The following is a 16495-nucleotide window of genomic DNA, read 5'->3' as shown; positions in this document are numbered from 1 at the left end:
GAGCGATTCGTTTCAAAAAGTCACTGCCGGAGGCGGAATTCAAGTGCCGGATTAAGATGTAGGAATTGAACGAAAAAATCGGTTTCGTCAGAAAGTGCGCCGGTTGGCAAGTGTTCCGGATAAACAAGTGCCGGATTAGAGAGGGACGACTGTACATGAATTACTCAACGTAACGTAACAGATGAGAAAGTTTAATGGTCTTTAAAATAGAAAGCTCTAAAGTGATGCAAGAATTCTGCAAAATACAACTCACGTACTTCGGCAGTATGCTCAGATTGCTAGTGCAATCCGCCACACAATCAACACATTCGTATTTCCCCTTTCATTCATGCATGCTTTTCAAACAAGTTATTAGCCAGCCTGTCCAGGTCTCCATTGTGTGATTTCAGCAGAATATCCAGTTCGGTGAGGGACAGTCTCGGCAAGCCAAGGCTGACCAGGGTGGCCTGGCATTCGGTGAGGTGCTTTGCGCTGTACTTGGTACTGGAGGCCTCCGATCTGCTTTGTGGCCTTCTGTTACTTGACCACTCCAATGTTGCATCATCTGCGACACTGTGTGTCTGATCATACTTGTCATCTACAGCTCCACAAATGCTCGAAGAAGGCACATCATCTGGATACGAGCTCGTCGTTCGAATTGCGGATCTCAAAGGCATGGTTTCCAGGTGTGATGCAGGACTTTGGCTACCGTCCTCTCCAAATCTATCCAAATAGTGCTCCTGCTTGTAGGCCGGTTCATGGTGGTCGTCACGGTAATGCTGTCTAGACACTCCTTCAGTCTGCTGGCCATCATACCTTCTATCAGCCCACATGCTGTGCCGATCAACCAATACATATACATGTGCGAGAGCACACACACACACACACACACATACACACACACACACACACACACACACACACACACACACACACACACACACACACACATGCACATACACACACATACCATGTACACACACAGCAACACAGCCACATACATAAGCACACACACACACAGAATTAGAATCACGGAACCTTCATCCCGTACATTGTGAGCACTACCTAGGTCATGCAACCCACCAGCACCAGGGATAGTCTACATACGGTCTGGGCCAGGGCCAAGGGAGGGGAGAGAATCTTCATCTATACTGGAGCTTCCTTTAAACTGGAACTCAGACCAACGCTACATTACCAGGGCGATCTGAGTCGGTGTGGCAGGCGTTGCAAAGGTCACGACTGTGATTTCCAAACTGGTGGCCAGTTCCTTGTAATCATTAGCTTGATGCAATGGAAGCGGAAAATTCTGCAGAAAGATAATATTGAATGATACCATCATACCATGAAGACTCAAACCAGATTTTTCTTGCCAGTTATGCTATGAGCCTCATTTTCGGGGTGGGAGGTGTGTGTGTGTGGGGGGGGGGGGGGGAAGCGGAGAGATGGGGATAGGTCTCTTCAATTATTAACTCCTTTTGATTCTTTGATAACTGTGTAAGGATGCTGCACTGTATTGGGGATGCCACAGAAGAGGTCGACCCGGTGAGTAGACTTGCAGTGAAACCAGAGCCCAGCAGCCTCTACAGGATGAACAGAAACTCATCCTCAAAACATTGATGTGTGGAAATAAGTCAGAAGGGGTTGAAGGTGTAACAGGGTTTGATTCCCGGGCTGACCGGTTTCTGATCAGGTGATCCCTAATAACAGTTAACAGTCGTAGCTTTAAAGCACATAATTCTACTATTTTTCGCATATTTAGCTTGGAGACAAAGCATATGTAGCTTGGAGACAAAGCATATGTAGCTTGGAGACAAAGCATATGTAGCTTGGAGACAAAGCATATGTAGCTTGGAGACAAAGCATATGTAGCTTGGAGACAAAGCATATGTAGCTTGGAGACAAAGCATATGTAGCTTGGAGACAAAGCATATGTAGCTTGGAGACAAAGCATATGTAGCTTGGAGACAAAGCATATGTAGCTTGGAGACAAAGCATATGTAGCTTGGAGACAAAGCATATGTAGCTTGGAGACAAAGCATATGTAGCTTGGAGACAAAGCATATGTAGCTTGGAGACAAAGCATATGTAGCTTGGAGACAAAGCATATGTAGCTTGGAGACAAAGCATATGTAGCTTGGAGACAAAGCATATGTAGCTTGGAGACAAAGCATATGTAGCTTGGAGACAAAGCATATGTAGCTTGGAGACAAAGCATATGTAGCTTGGAGACAAAGCATATGTAGCTTGGAGACAAAGCATATGTAGCTTGGAGACAAAGCATATGTAGCTTGGAGACAAAGCATATGTAGCTTGGAGACAAAGCATATGTAGCTTGGAGACAAAGCATATTGCTGCCTGGCAGACGTTTTCATCTGTCATGTCCGCACATCCAGAGATCCCTACCTTCTGACTTCATCGCGATGTCGCTGTGCTTCCTCTTCCGCCTTCTTCTGCAAGTACTCGCCCTATAGGGTAGGTAGGCAATGATGTAAACAGAAAGACAGTGAACTGCGATAACAGTGATCAGACCAACGGGTAGCTCTACTAGGTACTTGTTTGCCCTGGCTCCATAGCCAGTCTATCCACAGTGTGTACAGCACTGTCCAGGCGCGTGCTCGGCGGGGGGGGGGGGCACGGGGGGCACGTGCACCCCCCCCCAAATTTTCAATCTGGGTTTTGAAAAAAATAATACTGCACCTCGGATGTGACACGTACACATGCAAACGGCCTTCATGTACACGTACACGTGCAGCGCGAACAATAATTTTGCACGTAGATCTACACTGTGCACAGCATAAACATTACCTTGCGACAGTCGGATTCTTTCCCGGTTTCGATTTCTTGCTTTCAGGTCTCTGGATTCTTTGATTTCTTTCCTGAAGTATGGGTATCTGACTATGACTGAGCTGCTCTTTTCATAATGTCAAATCGACCGCCGTCATTGAAGTCATTGCGCAAAGCTTCCACGCTGCCGCAGCTAACTCTAAGTAAAGCGTTCGGTCGTTCTGCAACTGTTGCTGCGGGAGCTGTTGCTGCAGCGAAAAAATCTGATAATATTTCCTCGAGTGGCGATGAGGGTTCTTCAAGAGGTGAAGAGTCAGACGAAGTGGTAGTAGTTGAAGAGGTCGCAGGAGAAGTAGCCCAGGCTGCCGGGTCTACCGCGGTGGATAAACCCGACGAGGTTGATGTAGTCGCTTCAGGCGGCACTCCAAACGACATTGGAGAAGGCTACAACCTTGCATCACAAAAGTGGACCTGTTTGCCGTCATCGTTGTCCTCTGATGAGAAGTGTCGCTTGGTCGACCACCACTTTGTGCCAGGGCCGAAACACGACTTTCCTGTCCACACAGGAAATGATGGCAGAAACCGTCGTTTTCGTCACCAGTGGCTAGAGGACAACACGTGGCTGGTCTATTCACCCAAATGCGACGGGGGTTTCTGTCTTCCGTGCCTCGTATTTCCCAGTGGTGCGGATCAGGGACAGCTCACAGCAAGACCTATGTCCAACTTCAAAAAGGCCACCACTTTGCTGGACAAACACGGCTCACAGGCAACCCACAAAGACGCCGTTGCCAGGCAGGGCCAGTTCAAAAAGGTCGTGTCTGCTGGGATCCAAGGCAATTGTAATGTATGCGAATATGCTCTAAAATTCAAGAAAGGTTGCAAGCAAATTGCAGAAAATTGCCGGGGGGCTCCCCTCGGCTCCCGTGCACCCCCCTAGTTGGGGGGCCGAGCACGCCCCTGCTGTCGGTTGTCGAAGAACTGTGTGTGTGTGTGGGGGGGGGGGGGGAGAGGGGTAAGCCTCCTAGCCTAGACCGTTTTTATTCCCGTAGCTATGCAGAAGACGTTACTTCAGTAACGTCTGGCGCTAGCCAGGGTCCACACAGCTTTAATTTGGTGTTTGTTTGTGTGTTTGTTTGTGTCACGCCTGGCGCTATCCGTATCTGAGGGCAAAAAAACATAGGATGTTATAAATTTTTCAATTCTCCTTTTTTTCAGGCATATCCTGAGATTCGAACCCGCACTATCGCCCTACATGCATTCCCCCATACACTTCGCATTCATACCCATTCTTCCAAGTTGCTTTACGTTATTATCTTGCGTTTGAAAGCCCTATTTGAATATTGCGGGCAGCTGTATGTGGCCAGCTGTGTTTGATGGTACGGTACGGTACGGGAGACGATGTCGTATTACCCTCGATCGTACCTGTCCCGTACCTATCCCCTACCGTACCGTGCCATCAAAGACGGCTGGCCACAATGCATATTCAAATAGGGCTTTCAAATGCAAGATCACAATGTGAAACAACTTGGAAGAATTAGTATGTATGCGAAGTGTATCGGGGGATGCATGCAGGGAGCGCGATAGTGCGGGTTCGAATCCCAGGTTATGTCATAAAAAAAAGGAATTTTTTAAAGAATTTATAACATCCCTATGCTTTTTTTTGTCTAGGTCATCAAGGCAAAAAAGCATAGCGTAGGGCCCTGAGCTTCCAAGCTCTCTCGTTTTCATGCATTACAGTCCGTGCACAGTGGACTGGAGTCACTGTGCATACACTCAGGGTACACTGTGCTTGGTGAAATTCTAGCCTGGCCGTTCTTCGGCGCTCCGTTCTTCGGGGCCCGACAGTACTGAACTATAGTGACTAGAGTGTGATGCATCCAATGTAAATACAGACAGACTGGTTTTCTGTAGTAGACAGCACGGAGTCAAAACATGCAGCCAGCTGCATACGTTAGAATGGTCGAAGTAGCTTTCGTACCCAGTGCGGTATGTGAGAGAGAGAGAGAGAGGGAGAGAGAGAGAGAATGTGTGCGCGCATGAGTGCGTGTGTGCATGTGTGTACATGTGAGCGCACAGCATGGCACTACACGACCATTCATGTTTCGGCCGCTCCCTTTCAAAATCGACAGTGCCACTATGCAATGCATGTTGTGGTTTGCCAAAACAACTAAAGAGAATGCTTTGGGTATATCTAGGCACTAAAGACTGAGTAGACACTCGTGGTGGTTCATTGTTGCAGTTGAATATAAATCGCAGTAATACTGAAGACTTCGTAACCATGGTGAACTCACAATAGAACTTACCTTTTGCCGCTGAGATGCCTTATGCCGTTCATACTCTTCCTCTTCAGCTTTCCGCTTTTCTTCCTTGTGCTGACGATATTTCGTCTGGAATCAGTAGGCGAACAATTCAGACAGCAGTACGTTACCATGACACTTTCAAAAGAAGTATACATGACGTACAGTTACGCTCACTGAAATCCGACCCGATGTGCAAAACTGGCACCCTCAACTTCCACGGCCATTGACGCCCTGGCAGTGGAATGAATGCGGCTGGACGTACACATGTACACATACAATGATGTAATCGGAACTGGTCCAGGGCGCCAGCTTTACACTATGGGTCGGATTTCGGTGAGCGCAACTGTATATAACACAGTCATTCTGGAATGCATGGCCTGGCACAGGGACTACATGGATGCAGCAAAATTAGTTTCAGCACTTCTGCCAAATGCTCTAAATCGAGTCGTTCCACCTTCGCCACTGAGGCACTATATGTGCTCCGATTGACAAGTAGGGGCGTCGGAAGGTATTTTAAGATGGTACAGTCATCCACCTGACTTATGGGGTTGGGGTCGCTCCCCTGAAAATTTAGAGCCCAAATGAGCTCATTTTATTGACATATGAAGTACCTGGGGCAAAGAGTGTTACGGTCAATACAGTAGTGGCCGTAGCGTGTCCGACTGACATCAAAGGTAGCACTAGCCTAACGTGTCGGTGTAAAAGCCGCACAAGAATTCATGATATGCACCTACATGTTGTGACGGGAATTGGGATCGGCCGGCTGTTGTCCTGCCGGGTGCAGAAGCAGCTTGAGCGCCACCTATGCATGCAACACCCATGGCACACACGATGAGAGGATCATCAGAACGAGCCAATGTAAAGCCGGGTGTTCCTACAATCTCACAAAAACAGCTGTTCAATAATAACATGATGCTTGTACTGACTACTGAGCCCACTTCAAGTCTGTCTTGCAGATAGTCATAGTCATAGTCAATATACATGATTATTTTCTCGTTATGATCCTGAGCCTACCTTGCCCTTGGTCATCCTGGTAGGGATATACCTGCATGTGCTGACTCTCCCAATGCCTGCAGCGCAGATACACGATGATACACATGACAATATACAGCATGAGTATGAACTGTAAACGACTTCTACTACTGCAATTATCAGCAACTTCCTTCAGTGTCTCGATCCTTGAGCAAACGGATGCAGGAAACACTGAGTGAGCCTCACACTGGATTCGCGATTTTTCCATCCTAAGCTGAAGCTTGGCTCAGTGTGAATGCTGGTCGTACACGGAGTATGCCAAGGTTTGGCTTACGGATGCAGCAAGCCTAAATGAACGCACGATGTTTGGTCTACAATCATTGAAGTGCCCAGCTATACTCACTGCCGCGTGCTGTGTTGGCACATCAATGCCCTCTCCTTCTCTCGTAGCTCCATATCACGTGCCTGTGTGAATCAACAACAGACAGCAAGTACATTGGTTTGAGGAAAAGATGGGAAAAAAAAAAAAAAAAAAAAAAAATTTCACGGTTCGCGTGAGACTCGGCCAAAGGCCCAGTTTTCCGCATCTGCAGGAACGCCACCACCCTCTTGGATCAAGGCGCAGATGCAGCTCCTAAACGGTGGGAGGTGAGTAGATCAGACCCACCACAAAGTGGTCAAAGACCGAAATCCCATTCACTGCATCCATGTTTCCCTCGTGCCAGGCCACGAGTTCCCAATTAACTGTGGGTCGCAGCACGGCTGGAAAAAATCCTTCCGCTTCCAAGCAGGACTTGAACCATGATGGGAAAAGTCTGAAGAAAACACTGACTGTCACCACCAGGACTCGAACCAGGGACCTTCGCTTGAGGCCAACGAGAGACAGTAACGTTAAGTTAGAGAAAATTTTAGATGCTGGAAGTGATTTAAAAAAAAAAGGAATAAAATCAACAAAGGTAATGCAATTGAAGACACCAATGCAGCTGTACTTAGGGTTGATTCAAATAACGAGCGTATGTGGGCAGGCATGTATTTACTGCCATATTGCCAGGTGTGTATTTACCACCATTTTGAATCAACCAAAGGTAATGCAAACCATATACAGTCAACTTCGCTAATAACGACTGCGGATAGAACGACAATTCGCGAATAACGACTGCGGATATAACGACAATTCGCGAATAACGACAGACTTTCCATGCCCAGAGAAAAGTCCATACTACCTGTATACATATAAAGAGACTTTGGGTATAACAACACTTCGCGAATAAGGACACTTTTCTGGTGCCCGGCTGAGTGTCGTTATACGCAGAGTTGACTGTAGTCATATACTCAGCATCCTCTAATTCATTGGGTCCAAGCTTTGGGCAGCCAGGGCAGGGCATCGACCCCAACTCATAATTCCCCAAGACACGATAGCCAATGCATTCAAGATCGTAACCAGTTACATCTTTCGCTTGTGCTGGCGACAGCGCTTACCTTCAAGCGCTGCTTCTCCTTGTGTTTCTGTACCTTCTCATCTTCCTGGCGTTGCGTTTCCTTACGATACTCTTCTCTCCTAGCCTGAAGCAGAGACAGAACAGTGAAGGATTCTGAAAAAGATTAGATGCAATATACCTCTTTGGGTCTTTGGGCTGCTTCTACTTCTAACATGTGATTATGCAGTGTGTAGAATGGGATGAGAGATATCATTGCAAAGTCTGATGCACACATGGTAATGACGTGGCAATGAGTGTCTTCTAGCTCCCTTCATTGAGTCTGATGCACACACGGTAATGACGTGGCAATGAGTGTCTTCTAGCCCCCAGCCCTTCCTTGACATTCGATGCCAACTTTAAAACATGTAAGACTTTAGTTTTTTTTTTAAGCTGAAAAATAGTACCTTCCAACTCGGATGGTGAGCCAATTAAATTATGGTGAAAAAGGAGAAGGACAAAATGTTTCGAGTTATGACTAGCTGTCCACCAACGTAACCATATCTTATACAGTCAGTGAATGCGACAAATGTCGCCAAGTGTCGCTGAATGTCTCAGTACTCCTTGTCAGTCTTGTGCCATTTTGTCGCACTCGCTGACTGTATAAGATCTGGTTATGTTGTTGGTGGACAGTTTGTCATAACTCGTAACATTTTGTCCTTCTCTTTTTTCACAATAGTACCTTTCCTATTTCTTATTCAGCTAAGAATGCATGGTGAACACATACACAGTTGCATGTTTTCCCACCTGATCTCTTGTAGACTTCGTCATCACATCAACACGTGCTTTCTGCTGCTGGGCACTTCGTACAGCCGATATGTCAGGGTGTCGACCCGCATCACCGCCTGCCATTGGTTGGGAACATGTCCACACAACACTACTTGTAAATACGCAAATACATACGTGAACACAGACTTACTCCGCGTATTTTCCCCATGGTTCCAAGTTTGCGACATGCATTTCGTACAGGGAGCGGATGTCCACATTCATGAAGGACCATACATCTTGTAGCTCGCCAATCAGGGTCAGCAAAATATGAGCCAGAGCGCGCTAAAACATGACCACAGCTTTTTTTTGAAAAAGTCGAGAAAATCGCGATTTGAATTCCGCGGCAAAAAATACGAAGTGCAGTGCAACGCGAGTCGCTGTTGTTGTTCTCCTCGGTCGACTGGACTGTTCCGGATGCATTTTCTTTGTTGCAAGTAAGTTTATTTGTTTGAGTGTGTATTCCATGTTGCGCTGAGTTGCCTAAAACTGATCGTCATCGATGTATCGACGGAAGAGCCTAGTAGTAGTAATGTACTGCGGAGCGGAAGAAGACGACATCCTCGCACTCCATGCGCAGGATAAAATATTTTGAGGACTCGGGTCGGAAACAGAAGGAAGACGATGATGGCTACAGCGCGCGACGAGTCATTTGAGGGCGACACTTTCATCAAGCGTAAAAGAATTGATGCTGGTAGTCCCACGATCTGCAGTGACGAGGAATTCTACTCTGATGACAATCTGGCAGAGGGATTGGCATCGACACTGACTTGGGAGGTGAGTCGGCCGATGATTTGGCCAGAATGGACATCGCTGCACATATCCGGGACAATGCCAGTATTGGTTGCAACTGCAAAAACAATCAATGGACTCTGCTGCTCCCTCAACTTGCTCAAGTCGATAATTTGAGTACCCTTATGCGGAACATCGCTAGCACGAGCAGTAGGCAGCGAAAGCAGTACTCTCTGGCGAGCGGAGAAAACCGTGTGCAGATGGGCTTTGGTGTGGGGAATATGAGTGCGACGTTGAGTATGTTGAGGAAGACTGTGTGCAGCAGTGTATATCGTATATCTGAAAGTACAGGTGGAGTGTGATGGAGAGGACGTGGAGTGTCAACTTCTTCGTCCGTCTACAGATGTTGACCGTGTTTTCGCTGGCGGTTCTCCAGTGGTGCTCCAAACAGGAGGTATTCCGGACACCCAGCTCAGCTGCCATAGAAATTTTGGATGTGGCTGAGTACCTGTCAGCTCATGCTATAAGGCCCTGGACAGAGGAACTGACCCGGAAAGGATGAACCAAGGGACATATCAACTGTGTGCAAAAGTGACAATCCTATTGCTGTACATAGAATTTCACCATTTCAACAGTGCTGCATATAATTCCATTGTAGCAACACTTAGACATGTCAGATCAATCCAAAGCGTTTAGACAGTGAACATTAGGTGTGCTTGATCATTTTTGAACAAAAAACTGAAAATCGAATTTTTGGTCTGTGGTCATATTTTAGCGTGCTCTGGCTCATATTATGTTGGGTCTCTTGTCAAACAGGATACATATCGGTCACCATGAGTGGAAAGACATTATAATTATCATGACAAACTATAATCTATGTGTACCTCACTCAGTGGGAGCAGTGCTTTTTACCAAGCCAATTATTTGAAAAAGCACTGTTTTCAGAACAGTGAGAACTGTCTGTTGTGCATGCTAGAATGTTTCTGCTTTGATTCAGATGATACTGGGTCCAAAGCCCATCTAGCAATAGTTCCAAGTGCATTATAGCTGATATTCGTGCAATCTCTGATACAGGTAGCTACAAAGTAGATAATTATGGTTTCTGGCAGTGGATGAAGTGGAGTAATATCGAGGTTTGTCGACGTAGCACCTTAATTAAATGAGTCCTATACCTGCAGCCAATAGTGTTCTACCCTAAAGCATCAAGAGTGTCACTTTAAACTAGCTGCCAAATGGGTGCTTTAGAGGCGAAAGCAATCAAACATCTTACCGAGCCGCTGCGTTACAGATCTAAACTGGCCTTGCCGTTCTTTCTGAGCAGCTTGATACTGTCTCAGTGATTCAGCTTCTTTCTGCGCAGCTGTAAAGAATGCAATGAATACGCATTCGAACAGAAAATCGCACAACAGTCCTCAGGGTACTATGTGGTACGAAACTGTTGATTAATTTTACGATCGCAGGTGGTGCCTCTTTTGCGTAGAAAACAAAGGTTTGCCTTTGGCCTTATAACATCAACACATGACTAGGATATCAAGTCATGCTCGAGTGCATTGGTATGGATTCAGCTGTGTTTAATTAATGTTTGGAACCCAGCCTTGCAGCATTGTAGAAATCACTTTGCACAATCAGTATAGAGAATGGGAGTGGTCACTGGGTGCCTTACTGTGGAGAATCTGCTCGCGCTTCCTCTGGTCTGGCGGCATGACGGAGTAACTGCTTCCCCTGCATGGGTCCACAGTACAAAGATACATGCGTAATATGAGTATACATGCACTGTCCGGCAGGCACTACTTGTCCATTCTTGGTTCTATATCAGGAAAGAGGAACTTTGGTTACAACTTTGAGATTCAAGGTCTAGAGAACTGTCAGGTAATTGCTGAAATAACTGCATCGGGTCTGATCAGATCATAATGCAGGACAGGGCGTAGATGGTATCTCAAATTGTTTGGCACAGCTTACACATGTGCACGCACATGCTCACATATACACATGCATGCACACACACACACACATACACACGCAAACACACATGCGCGTTCACCCGTTGGCATGAACATGTGATCTGTTTGGATTAGAGCACTGTTAAAAAGAATGACAGGCAGCTCCCAATAAAATGGCAGATTGTCGGTTAGATTGAAGAGATCTCCGCCCGCTATGCATTTTGCAACCAAAGGAATGGCAGTGTGTGGGCATGCGCGTATATTGGTATGTGCGCGTGTGCCCCTGGGTTCCGATAGCCGGTGCTCCAAGCGGATACGAACAGTACACGGCAGGCCGCGGAGAAACAAGTCCGGTTGGCCACGCCATGGCCACACCAACTTTTTGCCCGCCAGTGTGTGCTTACTGCTCAGGAGTTCATGTGTATAGTACCCTCTACATCATGTGTATAGTACCCTCTACATCATGTGTATAGTACCCTCTACGTCATGTGTATAGTACCCTCAACATCATGTGTATAGTACCCTCTACATCATGTGTATAGTACCCTATATCATGTGTATAGTACCCTCAACATCATGTGTATAGTACCCTCTACATCATGTGTATAGTACCCTATATCATGTGTATAGTACCCTCTACATCATGTGTATAGTACCCTCTATATCATGTGTATAGTACCCTCAACATCATGTGTATAGTACCCTCTATATCATGTGTATAGTACCCTCTACATCATGTGTATAGTACCCTCTATATCATGTGTATAGTACCCTCTACATCATGTGTATACCGGTAGTACCCTCTACATCATGTGTATAAGCCTTTTGCGCGTTGTACAGATGTACGAAGTGCAGTACTAGGGTGTAGGTGTGTACAGAACCGATTGGGTGTTCATTGTGTGCTATGCATGCGCATTTGACCAATTTTAGCCTCATAATAATTAATCCCTTTTCCAGCTTCTTCACTTTGGTTAGAACTAATGACTAGCTAGATCTTTGTCAGAAAAGGTTTTCGTTTGAAATGCTTTCAGGGCCCATTTCTTAGTGGAAATAGCAGAAAACACAATAGGGTCCTGCACATTCAACACCCATTAGGTTCTACGGGATTCTACGGGATTTCGTGCATCTGTACAACGCGCAAAAGGCTTATGGTACCCTCTATATCATGTGTATAGTACCCTCTATATCATGCACAAACTGTATGCAAGGCCATGGTATAGCTGGACCAATCAAAAACTGCCTCCGTCGCAGGTCCTGCACGTGACCATAATTTCAGGGTCCACTGACCCTAGGCTACAGCCATCGGCTGAGACAGGTTTCACCGCATTCAAATGGGAGCAATCGCCAAGTGAGCATGCACTGGCAACAGTTAGTGGTGGACCCCATCTAAACTCCATGCCATGGTGCTGATGTGCACGCACTTGCTTACATGCGATGGGCGGTCGTTTTGTCAGGAAATGAATGGTGAGTATTGCAACTATTTTTTTAAACAAGTTCTTGCGCAAGTAGTCATTCAAGGGAAATAATTCATCCTATAATTATGACGTTGTACCTTTGCCAAGTGCGCTCTCCTGGCGATTGCGGTGGGTCCGCAGCGGAGTCACATTCATCCTGGTGCTCGCCTGCAGGGCTCGTTGGGGCTTGGCCAGGCGAATAGACCGATCCCCTTATTATTGTCTGGGTTCGAGCAAGGGGGCAACTCCGCAGTCGCGTGGGATCCTGCTGCACACACGCGACCAACCTCACCTCGGCTGTGCGTGACTTCTCGCATGCGAAGTGCAGAGCACGCGAAATCTACACGCAGTGCAAGCCTGTCTACAAAAAATGACACAAGAACTTTTGATTTGAGCTGTTTTGTTTTTGTTTAGATCTTCCTTTTTACGACTTCAGGATGCCTCCTCAGGATCATTGCTGCGTTCCTCACTGTCAGAACAGGAGGACGAAGCAAACAAGTCATTTCACTCCTTTCCTCGTGTGGAGCCACAGCGGCCTGGAGCAAGCGGATCCAGGCTATTCCCCGTGAGGAAGGACGTAGTTTTAGGGTCACTCTGAATATTTGAGTTGCAGCGATCATTTCGATCCCGAAGTCGAAATCGTTTTGCCCAGCTCTACAAGGCCTAAGCCAAGGGCAGGATGAGTCCAGGAAACCAAACAGCTGTCCTACGGTACCAGGTTTGCTTTTCGCAAGAGAGTGGAGTCTGGACGCTCTGCTCCCCATGCTCGCAAACAGTATTTGCTGAGCCTAGTGCAGTTCGATCATGGAAGTGCAGCGTCTGCATCACGAGCTCCCCATGCTCACAAACCAGTATTTTGCTGAGAGGCAACGGCATTTTGAGTTGGAAAGGAACCTGGCTTAGTGCAGTTGGGGCCTGTAATGGAAGTGCAGCATCTGCATCAGGAGTTGGCAGCAAGTAGAGCTCGTGTACAGAGTCTCGTGGAGCAGTTGGACGATGGGGTGAAGAAAGCCGAAAAACAGCTTACGTACAATAACATAAAGAAAGACTCTGAGCCGCTCCAGTTTCTGACTGGTTTGCCTTCAGGTGTTTGGACCGCTCTGTGGGACTTCTTTGAGCCTAGCCGAGAAAATGTACTGCGCCGAGCCAGATCTGCGAAGACGGAAGCTGAGGGACGGCGGATACAGTTGGAGGTGGCCGTAAATCGCCAATGAGCATGTAATGGAGGATCAGCTGCTATTGGCATTGATGTGTCTAAGCCTGGGCCGAATGGAACAGAAGCTGTCATGCGTGGCACAAGTAACATTAGTTAATCATCCGTTTCACGGTATATACTATATAGCTAGCTGAGCTGGAAAGATGTCTTGTTCCTCCGTTTGGGCATGATCCCCATTTGGGCGAGCTGGCGAGATGTTCAGTCATCAATGCCATGTACCACAAGACATTCTGCATTGTGGATGAAACAGTTCTATTTTGCCATGCACTTAGGGTTCTCGCACCGGCACAACAAGACCCAACAGATCCTTGCGCTCTTATTTTCTCCCATGGTAAAATTGCTGATCACAACACCCGGTAGCCAGTCGCAGATGCAACCAAATCAACCAGGTTCTCTTACTCTTTTTTTCCAATACTGAAACCAAAGGTATACCAATATTTGCATCGAATGCAGTGATGATTTCAATACTGTCCACTAGTACAACGCATTACCAGACTGGCATATAATCATGATAATATTATGCATTTCGCAATCACTGTCATTGCTTTCTTAGATCTTCAATCATCAATATCGGACCATAAACCTTCTATCATCTTATATTATATCATCATTAGTATCCTGCTACTATCCTCCTCTAACGATGAGCTCGAAGAAAAAAAACAGCGGTCTAGAGGCGTAAACAATATCTGTCAACGGAAGTGTCCTTGCTGTGCTGGTGTGTTTATGCTTCGTGCATTAGTTCGGCCAAGAGCGCATGGTGGTGACGGGTTGAGGATGTTAATATACTAGAAAATAGTTCACTCTGAACATGTAGGGGGGTATATTCATAGGTTCGAAAGAACCGCACACAGACTTTGCTGCAGACAGCGGCAAGCTTTGGCCCTCGTGCTTCGAAGAGGGAGCAATCCACTGCGCTACGCTTGCGATTAACAGCAAGCTTCGACTTTTCAAAGGTACGACTCATCACTGGCTCTGGGGTAATGTTCCTGGAACAAATGCCCCATAGCCAACTGAGGGCCAGGGAGCACGCAATCTGCCTTCCTGGGCGAGAAGTGTTCCAGCACAAGAAGCAGCACGAATACATGCTGACAAAGACCACCATCACCACCAGCCGGCACACAGCACACTGTTCTTCAAACACCATCCACTCCGTCCATGTGTTTGCACTGTCCTCCTCTAGCTCAACAAATACCACGCACTGCTCATCGTTTTTTTTATGCTTCCTCTGGGTTGGCTAGCCCTTCGACTTGACAAAACAGCGATCACCACTGCACTGCTATCGTCACCTCATAGCAGTCGCTTCCACCAGTGGCTTTTCCTGTCTTTTCAAGGTGTCCAAGGATGGCTGCTGTTGTCACTACAGGCAAATCAGAAGTACTTTAGTGGCTGATGTCCAACCAGATCGTTGGAAATTCGATTTTTCCACTTCAGGGCTGCTGATCGCGACTTGGTGACTTGGCAGCACCACGGTTACCTTCATAGAAGATGGCTCTGGAGAGGAAAAGACAGACCAGAAAAAGGTTACTATTATCTTCAGCACCGATCGCAAGGAGAAAGAAATATAGTCTGCTGTAGCCTAGGCACAAAATAAATCTCACAACACGATTCGCGATTCGAATATTTCAACAACAAAAAACTCACCTCTGGAGTAACTCCTGTTTGTGGCCCGAGATCGTTCCCTCCCGCGCCTTGAAAAAATCCTGCAGCGGCATCACAGTCCATGTCTCTCTCGGAGACTCTGCTCCTACCAGCAGGAGGTTTAGCACCGCTCGAAGCCATCGCAAACTACTTGAACTAAGCAGAAGACATTCCAAAACAAACCTGAAACACACTGTCAAAGATGCTGTCACGTTCAAAAACTAGCTCGATCGCGAGTGAGGTTGCCCCCGTGCTCGAACCCAGTATAATAAGGGGATCGGTCTATTCGGATTGCGTACTGCGGAGTACTGTGGCCGCCGGTGGTGCTCAGTGTGGTGTCCTGCGTGGCTTTGCGACTGAGAGCGACGGGGGCGGCTATGCTGCTGCTGCTGCTGCGTGTCGCGTCTAGAAGCAGCACAGGTGCAAGCGCTGGAAGATGGATAGCTTCTCCTGCCTTGTGACTGGTGGCAGTGACTGCAGCGCGTTATGGTAGATCTACTGGCCATTTGTGCGGACCAGTAGAACGTAGTACGAAGCTATTAGCAGCACTGATAGTTGGCCTACAGACTCTGCTTTATCGACTTTTCAAGAGAACGAGAAACCTCTAAAAGTGTTTTCAGTTGAACGAAGTTGACACAACCGAGCCCAAAGTGGAAGAAGTTTGAACGAATGAAAGCTCATCAAAATAATTCCCTCGCAGAGCAGGTGACAACTGACGTCGATTCGTTGCAATGCCAATTGTTCACCATCCCCGTGCATGGTTCACCCGTACTGCATGCACCGCGGTAGATCCGTACTCAGTCTTTGTCACTATCGATCGCATCGAAATGCAGACGGAGCCGTCTCGACGAAGTATCGAAACATAGGCGCGAACTGACTGGAACATGAGTCATGATGAGATAGACTACAATGTATGTTATCGAAACTGACAGGAGACATTCCCCGGGACTTCGGGACTCCCCCGATGATTCTTTTTTTTTGCTGAACAAAATGCATAATCTGGCATCCAACACAAATCTGAGTGACCGTCCATGCGCATGGTACTGATACTGACTGTACTGTGATAGTGTGATAGTGTGATAGCATGTAGTCTTGTAGATCTACAGTCAACTTCGCTTATATTTGAAGTAATTAGTTATACGACACTCGGCGGGGCATCAAAAAGGTGTCCTTATTCGCGAAGTGTCGTTATACCCGAAGTCTCATTATTATGTATTACAGTGGGATGGGACTTTGCTCT

General features: G+C 46.9%; 1 protein-coding gene and 1 long non-coding RNA gene across 3 annotated transcripts in view; both read right to left on the bottom strand.

Annotated features, from left to right (window-relative positions):
* Positions 1 to 16211, bottom strand: part of LOC135809882 (serine/arginine repetitive matrix protein 4-like) — a 16520-nt gene extending 309 nt beyond the window's left edge. The window contains exons 1-12 of one of the 2 annotated variants that reach the window (XM_065323325.1): positions 15542 to 16032; positions 12500 to 12602; positions 10671 to 10729; positions 10278 to 10367; positions 8258 to 8355; positions 7515 to 7598; positions 6439 to 6500; positions 6078 to 6133; positions 5798 to 5865; positions 5067 to 5150; positions 2383 to 2444; positions 1 to 813 (exon numbers count right to left, since the gene is read on the bottom strand). The exon at positions 1 to 813 is cut by the window's left edge and continues 309 nt beyond it. In XM_065323325.1, coding sequence (XP_065179397.1) covers positions 327 to 813; positions 2383 to 2444; positions 5067 to 5150; positions 5798 to 5865; positions 6078 to 6133; positions 6439 to 6500; positions 7515 to 7598; positions 8258 to 8355; positions 10278 to 10367; positions 10671 to 10729; positions 12500 to 12602; positions 15542 to 15761 — 1473 coding nt within the window. In that variant the 5' untranslated portion in view covers positions 15762 to 16032 and the 3' untranslated portion in view covers positions 1 to 326. Of the gene's footprint in view, positions 814 to 2382; positions 2445 to 5066; positions 5151 to 5797; positions 5866 to 6077; positions 6134 to 6438; positions 6501 to 7514; positions 7599 to 8257; positions 8356 to 10277; positions 10368 to 10670; positions 10730 to 12499; positions 12603 to 15541 lie in introns of both variants that reach the window. The other variant, XM_065323327.1, reaches the window with a different exon arrangement.
* LOC135809884 (uncharacterized) lies at positions 14008 to 15528 on the bottom strand. The gene is made up of 2 exons (XR_010552250.1): positions 15259 to 15528; positions 14008 to 15108 (listed from the first exon to the last, which is right to left on the bottom strand). It is a non-coding gene; the product is annotated as an uncharacterized LOC135809884 (long non-coding RNA).
* Positions 16212 to 16495: the final 284 nt, after the last annotated feature.

This window comes from Sycon ciliatum, chromosome 2 (assembly GCF_964019385.1).
Source record: "Sycon ciliatum chromosome 2, ocSycCili1.1, whole genome shotgun sequence".
Taxonomy (NCBI): Eukaryota; Metazoa; Porifera; class Calcarea; order Leucosolenida; family Sycettidae; genus Sycon; species Sycon ciliatum.
Note: the sequence above shows the minus strand (reverse complement) of the source record. Positions and strands in the feature narration are given on the sequence as shown.